The sequence below is a fragment of the Microtus oregoni genome, unplaced genomic scaffold (genome assembly GCF_018167655.1).
Source record: "Microtus oregoni isolate MIOR12 unplaced genomic scaffold, Mior012 000012F_ref0000307, whole genome shotgun sequence".
Lineage (NCBI taxonomy): Eukaryota > Metazoa > Chordata > Mammalia > Rodentia > Cricetidae > Microtus > Microtus oregoni.
Window position 1 is genome coordinate 3,522,204 of NW_024543071.1, and position 14,203 is coordinate 3,536,406.

The following is a 14,203-nucleotide window of genomic DNA, read 5'->3' on the forward strand; positions in this document are numbered from 1 at the left end:
GTGGGATAGATAGCCCTCCTGTGTGCTATGGGATAGCCCTCCTGTGTGCTGTGGGATAGCCCTCCTGTGTGCTGTGGGATAGCCCTCCTGCATTCTGAGGGATAGCCCTTCTGTGTGCTGTGGGATAGCCCTCCTGTGCGCTGTGGGATAGCCCTTCTGTGCGCTGTGGGATAGATAGCCCTCCTGTGTGCTGTCGGATAGCCCTCCTGTGTGCTGTGGGATAGCCCTTCTGTGTGCTGCGAATACATGTTGCTCTCATCGCTGGGTAATAAAGCTGCTTTGGCCTACAGCAAGGCAGAATCAAGCTAGACGAGAAAGTCAAACTGAATTAAGGGAGTAAGACAGGCAGAGTTGAGAGAGATGCCAGCCAGCCACAGGAGAAACAAGACATATTAGAGCACAGGTAAAACCACAAGACACATGGCAAAACATAGATTAATAGAAATGGGTTCATTTATAAGAAAAGAGCTAGTTAGTAATAAGCCTGAGCTGTTCAGTCAAGCAGTTTGTAATTAATATTAAGTCTCTGAGTGATTACTTAGAAGCAGTCACAGGACAGGCAGGAAACAAAAACTACCGTTTAAATAAACTGGGATTATACAATTATGGACAAATGCTCATAGCGACATTACTCAAGATAGCTATAGTGGGAAAACTAGAATACCTATCAAATGATCAACAAAGAAATAATATACTATGAAATATTCTGGGCTGGCAGTTTGGTAACCCTGCAGACAAAAGTTCCTGATATACCCTCATACCCTGAATCCAGAGGGAATATCATGGACTAAACTGTCATGGCCTACAGAAATGTCATGGCCTCTAGAGCACCTCAAGATGGGGAAATCAACTTCAAGTCAGAAGAGCGCAGCGCTCCAGGAGGCAGAAGTCTGGGTGTGTATGCCTCTACCAGGAAAGGACCCCCAGAGATGTGCCTGCTTCTGCTGCAATGCAGGAATGGGGACCCCAGACATCACCTCGGGCATACAAGGACAGCTCATGCAATGGAAATCAGCAAATGACCATCTCAACAGATGCAGAAAGGGCCTCTAATACAGACCAATCAGCGTAGCAGAATGACGATGCGCTACTCCCTCCGACTCCTTTAAGGGACTGTCACCAAAAAACCTTCTGCTTGTCAACCCAGAGGATTTGTGACTTGAGAAAGTGAGAGGTAAGAGGGGCCTTGGAGAAAACTCACCATTCGCGCTGGCTCACACAGCAAGGGTGTTTTCTGGCAGAAGCTTACATTGCTAAAGAGTTCACAGCTGATGGCTTGAAAAGAGTTCTCAGAATGACAGCTGTTGGAGCGCTAAGTGGTTTACGCATTTGAAAAGGGGGTGGAGAAACACCCTCCAAAGAGTGGAATGCATGATTGCAGTCATATGGTAGAGGTGCCTTCAGTGGGTACTGAGAGAGAACGCAGACACTATGGACCAAACACTAGAGTCAAAACATGGGTGAGCAACAGGCTGATGGTCTAATGGCTGCCGTGCTGGTGCCTAAAGGATAATGGGAAACTTGGTCAAAACACTTCCAGCTCAAGGATGGGAAGACAGACAGGGACAGACAGCTCAGTCACTCCTGCAGTGCGTGCCTGTGATGGTGGCTCGCTGCCCTCCTTCCGAGTAAGCAGCACTGTGTCATGCCGGAAGACGAGCGGGCTCCCCTCTCGCTGAGGCAGCTGGCCTCACAAGCTGTCACCGTTTGGTCCCGTGACCACTTGATCAATAAAGTTAACGCAATAGCCTTGCCCATTTGAGACAGTAAGAGCTAAACTAGGTACAGGAATTTGCTCAAATGTTTTACCAAAAGCAACAGAAATATGGGATTTGGGAGGTTATCTGATGATGGCAAAAATATAGGAATTCGATGAAAAGAAATCCAAGGGTTTCACTGCGAAATTTCAGAAACATGAGCAATATAAAGTCTAACTTGGGACTTCAGGGGATACCACAGCGTGACACGGAATGAGTCTCAGAGGCCTGGGGAAAGGAGTGACATATACGGGCAAAACTGAACCTCACGAGTTACCCTGAGGGCGGAAGAGGGGAAACCTGCATATAAGACAGGAGTATGCTGGGAGAGACAGTGCCGGAAAACCAGAAGAACCAGCCAGCAGTTACGTGCCATGGGCAGGCCTAGAGTCTGCACAGTCTACCTGGTCAGTGGTATACGTTGGTGAGTGAGCCATTAATGTGTGAAGAAGTTTGTTGGCTTTCTTCTGCAGACCAGAGCTGAAAAGAGCAGACAGACATAGGACTACGGTGGTTACTGCCATGATGAAATGGGTCTCCAAAATAATAGATTCATTCACAGCCAAATACAAGAGCCAGAATTATCAAAATTATGGAAGAGGTCCACAAAGATTAGCTGTCATGGTTCATGAAGACTTGTGTCCTGGGCCTGAAGAGATGACTGACCTTCTGGAGAACCCAGACTTGACCCCCTACTTCCACATGGTGGCTCACAATTGACTCCAGTTCCAAGGGATCCCCTGCTCTCTCTAGCCTCAATGGGCACCAGGCAGGCACGGGGTGCACACACATACATGAAAGCTTCACACCGACCCACAAGAAACAAAGCACTGTTTCCTTTGAGGCACAGTAAGAGGTCAGGCAGCAACAGTGCTTTGTAACATCGTTTGTTTAAAGGGACACGACAGAGCACCAAGGAGTCTATGAAGTCAGGACCCTCTGCTCGGTCCCAGGAGTCTCTGTGAAGTCAGGACCCTCTGCTCAGTCCCAGGAGACTCTGTGAAGTCAGGACCCTATGCTCGGTCCCAGGAGTCTCTGTGAAGTCAGGACCCTATGCTCGGTCCCAGGAGACTCTGTGAAGTCAGGACCCTATGCTCGGTCCCAGGAGTCTCTGTGAAGTCAGGACCCTCTGCTCAGTCCCAGCCAAGCTCATTCAAATCCAGAATACACTAACTAAACCAGCAGGCTAGCCCTTAGGAGGAACCATGAAACAACTTGAAAGGTTATAAATTGATCCCCGTCATAACTTAAGTATATATCCATCTTGGTTTTGCTCCCTATTGTTTGACAAAAAAAAAATCCTAACAGAAGCAACTAAGGGAGAAAGGGCCAATTTGGTCACAAATCTGTTTTCCTCTAGAAAGGTCAGAGTGGCAGGAACGTGAAGTAGCAGGCAACCAACATCTACAGTCAAGACCTACAGCAACAGATCCACGCGTGTGAGCCACAGTGCACTACAGCAACAGATCCACGCGTGTGAGCCACAGTTCACTACAGCAACAGATCCACGCGTGTGAGCCACAGTGCACTACAGCAACAGATCCACGCGTGTGAGCCACAGTGCACTACAGCAACAGATCCACGCGTGTGAGCCACTGCTCACTCAGTCTTTCCGTCTTACTCGGTACAGAACCCAGGAAAAGTTGGTGCCCACATGAGGGTGAGTCTCCCTAGAGCAAAGAACAGAAATCGACATAACCCCTCACAGGAATGCCTTGACACCGTAGGGCACAAGGGTCTACCCCTGCTCACGGGGTTCATTTTGAGGACAGTTTCTGGACAGCCAGCATTTCTTGCTTGTTCCTGTGCTCCCTCTGCCCCTTCAGGGCATTTCATATTGTGTCGATTTGACAATCAAAACTAATCATCACACACACACACACGTATACACCTAGGTGCACCGCTGGTAATCATCACACACGTGTACACATCGGAGTACACAGGGTAATCATCACACACATATACACATAGGTGTGTACACCGGGTAATCATCACACACATGTATACACATAGGTGTACACAGGGTAATCATCACACACACGTATACACATAGGAGTACATAGGGTAATCATCACATGTGTACACATAGGAGTACATAGGGTAATCATCACACACACGTATACACATAGAAGTACATAGGGTAATCATCACATGTGTACACATAGGTGTACACAGGGTAATCATCACACACACGTATACACATAGGTGTACACAGGGTAATCATCACATGTGTACACATAGGTGTACACAGGGTAATCATCACACACACACACGTATACACATAGGTGTACACAGGGTAATCATCACACACGTATACACATAGGTGTACACAGGGTAATCATCACACACACGTATACACATAGGAGTACATAGGGTAATCATCACATACCTGTGTACACATAGGTGTACACAGGGTAATCATCACACACACACGTATACACATAGGTGTACACCCGTGTTTATTTCACTCAAAGTTTCATATAGGAGTTCATCATCAAGGCAGGAGCTGGTGATGCAGAGGTCAAGGAGGGGAGCTGCCTCTGCCTCGCTCAGCCTGCTGTCTGATAGATCCCAGGACCACCAGCCCAGGGATGACACCATACACAAGGGGCTGGGCCCTCCCCATCAATCAAGAATTTAAAAAGTTCTATATCCGGAGCTCAGGAAGGCATTTTCTCTACCACGGTTCCAAGCTCCTTTCAGACAATTCTGACTTGTGTCAGGTTGACACAGAACCAGCCAGCACACGGAAGAAATGTATCTGAGAAGAGAAATTTCAGTTACCTAAGACCTACAGCATCACCGTGGCTTCTTATTGGAGTTCAGTGTTGAGAGGGCGGAGGAGGTAAAATTCTAGCTGAACTGTGGCTCACAGTAGGGACACATGTCTATGAACCCACCTAGCAGTAACCTCCCTGGCCTTTCAGGGTGAGGTTAGACGGGTGTGTGTGGTTCAGTAACTAATTCCATCCCCAGCTTATAAATCAAGTAGGAAAAACATTGACAACTTCCAAGATGGCTACAACCTGGTTCAGATATTAGCTACCCCCGGTGCACAATGGGAATTCGTGGCACCATTAAAAACATGCCTGCCATATTTCTATATAACTTACTTCCTTAAATAATACAGATTTTTGAGATTAAGAAATATTTGTTATTCCATTTCACATAAGGGAAAAATATCATAGAAATAACTTTCATTTGTGTAATAATTTACTAAAATATTTTATCACATTCCCAAAAAGCAATAAAAAAGTTCCTTAGAACCTATAAATATGAAATGACTGAGATTCGAAGGAGATGGGTGGCCTACTTAAGACAGCACAAGAGCCAAGATCAGAGCCAAGCCGTGCCTATAAATGATTTTCCTGGTCCCTGCTCAATTGCGTTTGCCACCAGAAGTCTCCAGAATAAGGAGGTAAAACAAAACAAAATAAAACAAAACAAAAACCCATGATACAGTGTGTCAGAAGCGGCCCTAGCAAGCTGACTAAGCATGAACTGGCTCATCCACTCAGGCTGACCCGGTGCCTGGCCCCAAATAGCAACAGGGGCAGAGGCAGGCTGGCTTGACAGGGAAGTCCATAAACTTTAACTTGTTTCAAATTTAGTGGTGGTCTTCTAAAAAAGTTAAGTTAATGAACTTCAAAATATTCTGCCTATGCATTTTCCTAACAATGAGATGATTTTAAATTATCTAATTTACATTTCACTACTAGAAGAAATTTAAATGACAAAGAGCCCACCAAACATATTCGATCACACACAGTGATTAGAATATTATAATTCACTTTGCCTGTAGTGGCAGCCTGATAAAGGGAGTCATCTCTAATATATGATATACACTGAACTAGCTTTCTTCTCCTTAATAAAAGACCAATGAATTTAAATGTATGTACACAAATTCAGAAGCTCCAAACCTCAAATATCTAAATACTTTCGACGCAAATTCATTCACCTGTGAATTTTCACACATAACTGAATATTCTAGTATATGTTGGTCCATACTAATTTATATCAAGGGTTTTAATTTTAATGTCTTAAATATTGCTCATTCAATCATAACTCCTAGTGTTTTCTGAACATACACCGAATCTCTGTTACTAACCTTAATGTTCGTTTTATTCTCGGGAACAAACTCATAAACCATGAATGCCTCTCCGAGGTTCACCTTTAAGGGAAATGTGGAAAGCAGGCCTGACCCTCCCACACCGGTGCTGGGTAAATGTGCTCACGGTATGAAGTGTTAACCATCAGTGCTACTGGGCACACAGACAAACATCGTGGCTTTCAGAGCAGAGGGCCTAGCGTGACAACGATTTTGAACACATAGGAAATGAGCAGAGAAGGTGAAAAGGGAGGAAAGCATTTCAATCCCTGCCTGGCCGTGGAGATGAGCGATGAGACATGGGATTAAGGCCCTATCGATGAATCAGAAGAGATTGTGGTAAGCAGATTGCAGCTCAATTATAAAGAACAGTCCGTTCGTGGATGACAGAGAGGACCATCCCAGAGATGCTTTTGGTTATTAAACATACTTCAGGCATGAGCTAGCTCAAAAGCTGGAAAAATCAATTGGTCCACAGATGTTTCCTGGCTCAGTACCACTCCCGTGGACTGCCACGGCTCTTGGCTCCACTGCAAACATGTTACATAGATGCAAGGATATGGTACACATGTAAATATTTGAAGAGTTTACTGTCTGTCTCTTAACTGGAAGTATTTGTAGACTCCAGTGGAGAAGATACAAGAACCAGTGTGGACCCCGACAAGATCCCCAAGCGAATGATTGCCTGGCATTGGGAACAGGGTGAGGTGCTTGAGTTACCCAGACAAGCTTGGGGCTGAGTGAAGCTCCTGCTGCAGCCGGCTAACGCTGTAGCAGGGTGAGGGCTGCACCTCAGGAGAGGAGCCGTAGTTGTCTAATCTGCACAGGTCCTGGAGGGCAGCCCCGAGCTGCACCTCCAGGAAAAGGTTCACAGTAGGGCTGATGTGAGGTCTCAGCACAGCTGCCCCGCCTGGACGGCTGCCCCGCCTGGACGGCTGCCCCACCTGGAACAGTATCTTCCCCAAGCCCAGGGTTCCTTCATTTATAACCACGTGAATGAAAATAAGATGCCCTGGTCTGCATGCTCTGGGACTAAGAACCCTGCTCTCTTTGAGAAAAAGTAATGTCAGTTAAAAAAAAAAAATCAACCCACAGTTGTCCATGTAACATTATAATACAGAGCATTTTCTAAAGATGTTTAAGTTTGGAATTCCTTTTATCTTAAGGACCATCTTAATGGTCATCATAAAGTCTTCAACGAGCAACTGAAGAAAGCAGATGCAGAGATCCACAGAGAAGCACTGGTCCCAGCATCTGAAGACCAGCCCAAGAGAGGGAGGAGTGATAACATGAGCAAAGAGGTCAAGACCATGATGGGGATACCCACAGAAACAGCTGACCTGAGCTAGGGGGAGCTCACTGACTCTGGACTGACAGCTGGGGAACCTGCACAGGACCAAACTAGGCCCTATGAATCTGGAAGACAGTTGTGAGGCTTAGGCAGTCTGTGGGGCCACTGGCAGTGAGACCAGGATTTATCCCTAGTGCTTGAACTGGCTTCTTGGAGCCCATTCTCTTTGGAGGGAAACCTTGCTCAGTCTAGATACAGTAGGGAAAGCATCAGTCCTGCCTCAAAGTGATGTGTCAGACTTTGTTGACTCCCCGTGGGAAGTCTTACCCTCTCTGAGGAGTTGATGGGAGAGGAGGAGGTTTGGAAGGGATGAGAGGAAGGAGTGGAAATGGGGATAGATATAAAAAAATGAGAAAACTTGCATTAAAAATTCTTATATCAAAATAAAACGTGCTTTAATATATAACAGTAGTCAAGATCTGGGGACATGGTTCCATCCAAAGGCAATTACAGTGCTTCTAGCTTAGGGACCCTTCAAGGCAGAACCATGTTTTCTTACCACACATTCAACACGTCAGCAAGCACACATAATTAGTCAATTAAGAATTGAATTGATTCAACTCTAGAAGATCTAACTAATCCATGAGGAATGTGTGCTACTAATTTCATTAATTAAAGTAGTCTGAGTTATTTATGTGAAAGGAGAAGGCAAACTGATGTCTTCCTACTGAGTCCAGTGGGCACAAAGTGGTATAAAAAAATCTCACAGACTACATCACCAGTACGACCCAGCTGCCCTATGGGACACACGCGTTCAAGGAAAAGAAGAGTAAGGTAAGCAACTGACGAATAATCTGACAGAAAAAACACACACACACACACATGTACATGCACACACACAGTCAACAAAGCCAGTTTGCTGACAAAACACACACATGCACACAGGCATACGCATAGGCACAGGCACGCGCACACACACGCACACATGCACACAAGCACAGGCACGCACACACACACACATGTACATGCACACACACAGTCAACAAAACCAGTTTCCTGAAGAAACACACACATGCACACAGGCATACGCATAGGCACAGGCACACGCACACACACGCACACATGCACACAAGCACAGGCCCGCACACACACACATGTTCAAACACATGCACACGTGCACACACAGCAAAGCCAGTTACCTGAAGAAGGTGACGAAGAACTGCACGAGGTCCATGATGGTGTTGTGCTGGGAAAACGCAATCTGCAAATCAAAACACAAGAAAGCTTGAACTTGCTGAGCCGAAACTCTTCAAAACATGGTGATGTTTCACAGTACATATAATGATATTTATAACTCAGCAAAGCAGCTGGAATTACCATACCATAAATAAAATACATACATGAAAACTTTACCTAGAATACGAAATTATTAACTACTAATTATTAATTACTAATGATGACCATTCTATAGATTATGATACTAAGCAGTTAAGATCTATTATTAAATTAAATCATAAATGTGAGCTGTGTGTTCCATGTGAAATACTGTGACATACTAAATGTGCCCAACAGAAACTGGCATTCGGGTTCTTTATCTAGTAATGATCGTGTTTTCAATTAACACAGCTGATAATTACTTGTTTGAAAGAAACTCAACTGCATTATAAGAAACCAAGAAAACTTTCTTCCCCAATAGAGCTTTGTCCACAAAAGTGGAATACATACATATATGCATAAATTTTATTCTCTGTACGTTGAAATATGCTAATTAATTTAAAAATTCCACATTAATAAGACATAAACCTGACAGTGAACCTAGAAAAGTATCTAAGCATGTCTCTGCTTCAGTGAATGTCACAGGTTCTGTGCTGGCATCTTCCTTTAGGAACTGTTAAACACCACGCAGCAATAGCGTGGTGTCTGAGAGCAACGTCATGGACCAGAAACAGTGCTTCTCACAGTAACCTCAGATGGTTTAGAAAACGGTACAGCCGTGGATCTTAGTTTGCCTCTACTGGGTGCTAATATAGAAAGCATCTGCTTCATAGGATTAGAAGAAAACAAAGAAATAGAAATAAAAATATAACAAAAACTATGTCTATAACACTAGGTATAGATTATTAGATTTGATTCTGCAACTATTGACCTTTGATATCATACACAGATGAAACAGTCAACCACAATGATATCCACACATAGCTGAGTTAAAGTATTAACTATGGCTATGGCTAGCTTGTTTCTTCTTAGTGACCTTTCAACAATGCCTTTAGAAGGACATATTAAAACAGATTGATAGTGCTGAGTCTTCTCATATTCTAAACAGCTACGAGACTGGAGGAAATCGGTAACAATTCAGACACTGGATGAGTGAGGGAGAAGGACCGTGACTCTGAGCTAAGAAATACACAGATGTGCTCTAAACCTGATGTCAGTGTGGCCTCACGGGACAAGAAATAGCAAGTGAGTTTGTCTGCTTGTTTGATTTTTCTGTGTGTGTGTCCATGGTGAGGGAGGCACGTGGTTGTGTATATGTGTATGCATATGTGTGTGTGCATGTATGTGTGTGTGGGTGTATGTGTGTGCATGTATGCGTGTGGGTGTATGTGTGTGCATGTATGCATGTGGGTGTATGTGTGTGGGTGTGCATGCATGTGTGTGGGTGTATGTGTGTGGGTGTGCATGTATGCGTGTGGGTGTATTGTGTGGCTGTACATGTATGCATGTGGGTATATGTGTGTGGGTGTATGTGTGTGCATGTATGCGTGTGGGTATGTGGGTGTGCATGTATGCATGTGGGTGTGCATGTATGTGTGTGGGTGTATGTGTGTGCATGTATGCGTGTGGGTGTGCATGTATGCATGTGGGTGTGCATGTATGTGTGTGTGCATGTACGTGCGTGGGTGTATGTGTGTGCATGTATGCGTGTGGGTGTGTGGGTGTGCATGTATGCGTGTGGGGGTGTGTGTGCATGTATGTGTGTGGGTGTATGTGTGTGCATGTATGCGTATGGGTGTATGTGTGTGGGTGTGCATGTATGTGTGTGGGTGTATGTGTGTGGGTGTGCATGTATACGTGTGGGTGTATGTGTATGCATGTATGCTTGTGGGTGTATGTGTGTGGGTGTGCATATATGCGTGTGGATGTATGTGTGTGCATGTATGTGTGGGTGTATGTGTGTGCATGTATGTATGTGGGTGTGTGGGTGCATGTATGTGGGTGTGTGGGTGTGCATGTATGCTGGGAGGGAACCAAAGTCTGTGAGCACCTGGGAGCATTCTGGGTGAATGCTTATCACGAGCTGTAGCTGCATCCCCAGCACCTATGGGAGATTTTTAAATTAATTAAGCGGCTAATTAATTAAAACCTTGAGTAAATTAAGCAATTAGGTTTCTGACTTACACATGCAAACTTAAATATATTACATTAAAGTCCAACAAGTTTCTAAGCAATGGAATTATAAAGAGTTTGTACATAAACTAAGAAAACTAAATTATTTGCATAAGATTGTACAAGGTATAGATAGATGAAATATGTTAAAATTTCTAAAATTTGAGTTAAGTATATGTTTCATCATTGACAGAATGAGAAAGAGTTAGATTAGAGTAGCTAAAGGAGAAGGTATTTTTAAAAGATGATACTAAAAAGACTTTTTAAAATAGAAATATTTTTAAAGTTTTTTTTTATCCCAGATTAGAATCTGGTGGATATGTAGTTTATCAAAGACTATATTCAATGTCTTAAATATTTGTTAAGAGGAGACCCGGCACACAGGCCCCAAGCGGCAGAGACACGGCATGCAGGCCCCAGCGGCAGATGCGGGATAGTCCAAGCATGAAACAGTGAAGCACACACTGAGAGCAGATCGCCCCACTACTACTAAATCAAGTAGGTTTTGGGGGGCCTGGCCTGCAGAGTGGTAGACCTTTTATTGGCGAGGTCTACGGGAGAACAGGGAGCCTGGTCCTGCCCCTGAAGACCCTCCTGAGTGGGGAGAGTGTTCTGGGCCAGAGGCGGGTCACAGGAGACGGAGCAGGGACATTCCCCGACCCCCTTGACCCCCCCCCCGTTAGTCAGCAAGGGCAGGTACCCTCTGCTGGGACTGCTCCACCTCTGCGGGGACCTCTCTCTCCCTGACCCATCCCAGCTTGCACCCAGGGGCCTCATTCACTCCTCCTCCCTACCGCGGGGCCCAGAATCACCCAGTTTAGCCTATTTAGGCGCTGGGTCGGAAGCTCAGGGCAGAGGGCAGCGGGAGTTTCTCTGTTTTGGTGGCTGGCCTGCAGAGTAGTAGCCCTTTTGTTGGCGAGGTCCCTGGTGAACGAGGAGCCGGGTCCTGTTCCTGAAGACTCTTCTGAGGGGTGAGAGGGATCATGGCCCCTGGCAGAAGCCAGGAAACAGAGAGAGGGCATTTTGTAAGAGAAGCCCCTGGAGCAGGGAAACCTGATCCAGTGTTAAAAGACCCATTAGATAGCATTGATAGGAGGAGATGGGCAGGCGCCAAGGCAAAAATTCACCAAATAATCTGAAAAACCACATGAAAACAACAGAACCCAATGATCTTACAACAGAAGACTTGAACACCCTATCACAGAAGAAGTGGAAAAAATTGACTTTATGAAAGCAATAGAGTCCCTTAAACAACATGTGAAAAACACCCTTATAGAAATGGATGAGAAGTATAACATAAAGTTTGAAGAAATGAGTAAATACGTACATGGTACCTTGGGAAACCAAGAAAAAATGATCAAACAGGTAATGGAAACAGCTCAAGAATTGAAAACTGAAATGGAAGCAAGGAAGAAAACACAAACTGAGGACCAGCTGGATATGGAAATCTAGGTCAACAGGCAGAGCCTACAGAAACAAGTATAATCAATAGAATACAAGAGATAGAAGAAAGAATCTCAGATTCTGAGGACACCATAGAGAAAATAAACTCACTGATCAAAGAAAACAACAAAGCCAACAAATTCTCATCACAAAACATTCAGGAAATATGGGACACAATAAAAAGACCAAACCTAAGAATGATGGGAATAGAAGAAGGAGAAGAGTCACAGCTCAAAGGCCCAGAAAATATTTTTAACAAAATTATGGAAGAAAACTTTCCCAACATAAAGAAAGACATTCCTTTGAATATTCAAGAAGCATACAGAACACCAAACAGACTGGATCAAAGAAAAACATCCCCTCGCCATATAATAATCAAAACACAAAATACAAAGGTTAAAGAAAGAATATTAAGAGCTGCGAAGGGAAAAGGCCAAGTAACTTATAAAGGTACATCGATCAGACTTACACCTGACTTCTCTATGGAAACCATGAAAGCCAGAAGGTCCTGGATAGAGGTACTGCAGAAGCTAAGAGACCATGGATGCAAACCCAAACTACTATACCCAGCCAAACTATTGATCACTATCAATGGAGAAAACCAGACATTCCAGGATAAAAACAAATTTAAACAATACGTAGCCACAAATCCAGCCCTACAGAAAGTAATAGAAGGAAAATCGCAACCCAAGGAATCCAACATTGCCAACACTGCCTACAATAACTCAAGCATCTAGTGACCCCTCACCAGCACAACTCAAAGAAGAGAGACAAACAAACTCTACTACCAAAAACAATAAGAATAACCGGAGTAAACAACCACTGGTCATTAATATCACTTAATATTAATGGGCTCAATTCACCTATAAAAAGGCACAGGCTAAGAGATTGTATACGAAAACAGGATCCAACATTCTGCTGTTTGCAAGAAACACATCTCAACCACAAAGATAGGAATCTACTCAGAGTAAAGGGTTGGGAAAAGGTGTTTCAAGCAAATGGTCCTAAGAAAAAAGCAGGTGTGGCCATACTAAATTCTAACAAAACTGACTTCAAACTAAAATCAATCAGAAGAGATCGAGATGGACACTTTATACTCATAACAGGAACAATTCATCAGGATGACGTCTCAATCCTGAATATCTAACGCCCCTAATATAAAAGCACCCACTTATGTAAAAGAAATATTACTAGAACTCAAGGCAGACATCAAACCACACACACTAGTAGTAGGAGACTTCAACACACCTCTCTCACCAATGGACAGGTCAATCAGACAGAAACCTAATAGAGAATTAAGAAAATTATTGGAGGTAATGAAGCAAATGGACTTAACAGAAATCTATAGAACACTCCACCCAAATAGGAAAGAATATACCTTCTTCTCTGCAGCTCATGGAACCTTCTTGAAAATTGACCACATACTCGGAAACAAAGGAAACCTCCACAGATACAAAAAAATATCAGTGTCCACCTGTGTCTTATCAGATGGCCGCAGATTAAAGTTAGAAGGCAACAATAATGCTACCCCCAGAAAGCCGACAAACTCATGGAAACTGAACAGTCAACTACTGAAACACACCTGGGTCAAGGAAGAAATTAAGAAAGAAATTAAAGTCTTCCTTGAATTTAATGAAAATAAAGAGACAACATACTCAAACCTATGGGACACAATGAAAGCAGTGCTAAGAGGAAAGTTCATAGCACTGAGTGCCCACTTAAAGAAAACAGAGAAAGCATACATCGGGGACTTAACAACACACCTGAAAGCTCTAGAAAAAAAAGAAGCAGATGCGCCCAGGAGGAGTAGAAGACTGGAAATAAACTGAGGGCGGAAATCAACAAAATAGAAACACAGAAAACAGTCCAAAGAATCAATGAAACAAAAAGTTGGTTCTTGGAGAAAATCAACAAGATCAACAAACCCCTATCCAAACTAATTAAACAACAGAGAGAGAACACACAAATAAATAAGATCAGAAATGAAAAGGGGGACATAACCACAGACACAGAGGAAATTCAGAGAAACATTAGATCTTACTACAAAAGCCTGTATGCCACAAAACTGGAAAATGCAAAAGAAATGGACATTTTTAAAAATAAGTACCATATACCAAAGCTAAACCAAGACCAGGTGAACGATCTAAATAGACCTGTTAGTCGCGAAGAACTAGAAACTGTTATCAAAAATCTCCCTTTCAAAAAAAGCCCAGGACC

At 43.8% G+C, this 14,203-nt stretch overlaps 1 protein-coding gene across 3 annotated transcripts in view; it reads right to left on the reverse strand.

The window, feature by feature from the left end:
* Positions 1–14,203, reverse strand: part of Atrnl1 (attractin like 1) — a 561,295-nt gene that overhangs the window by 357,020 nt on the left and 190,072 nt on the right. For all 3 annotated transcript variants that reach the window (XM_041661191.1, XM_041661190.1, XM_041661192.1), the window contains exon 25: positions 8,356–8,417. In XM_041661191.1, coding sequence (XP_041517125.1) covers positions 8,356–8,417 — 62 coding nt within the window. The remainder of the gene's footprint in view (positions 1–8,355; positions 8,418–14,203) is intronic.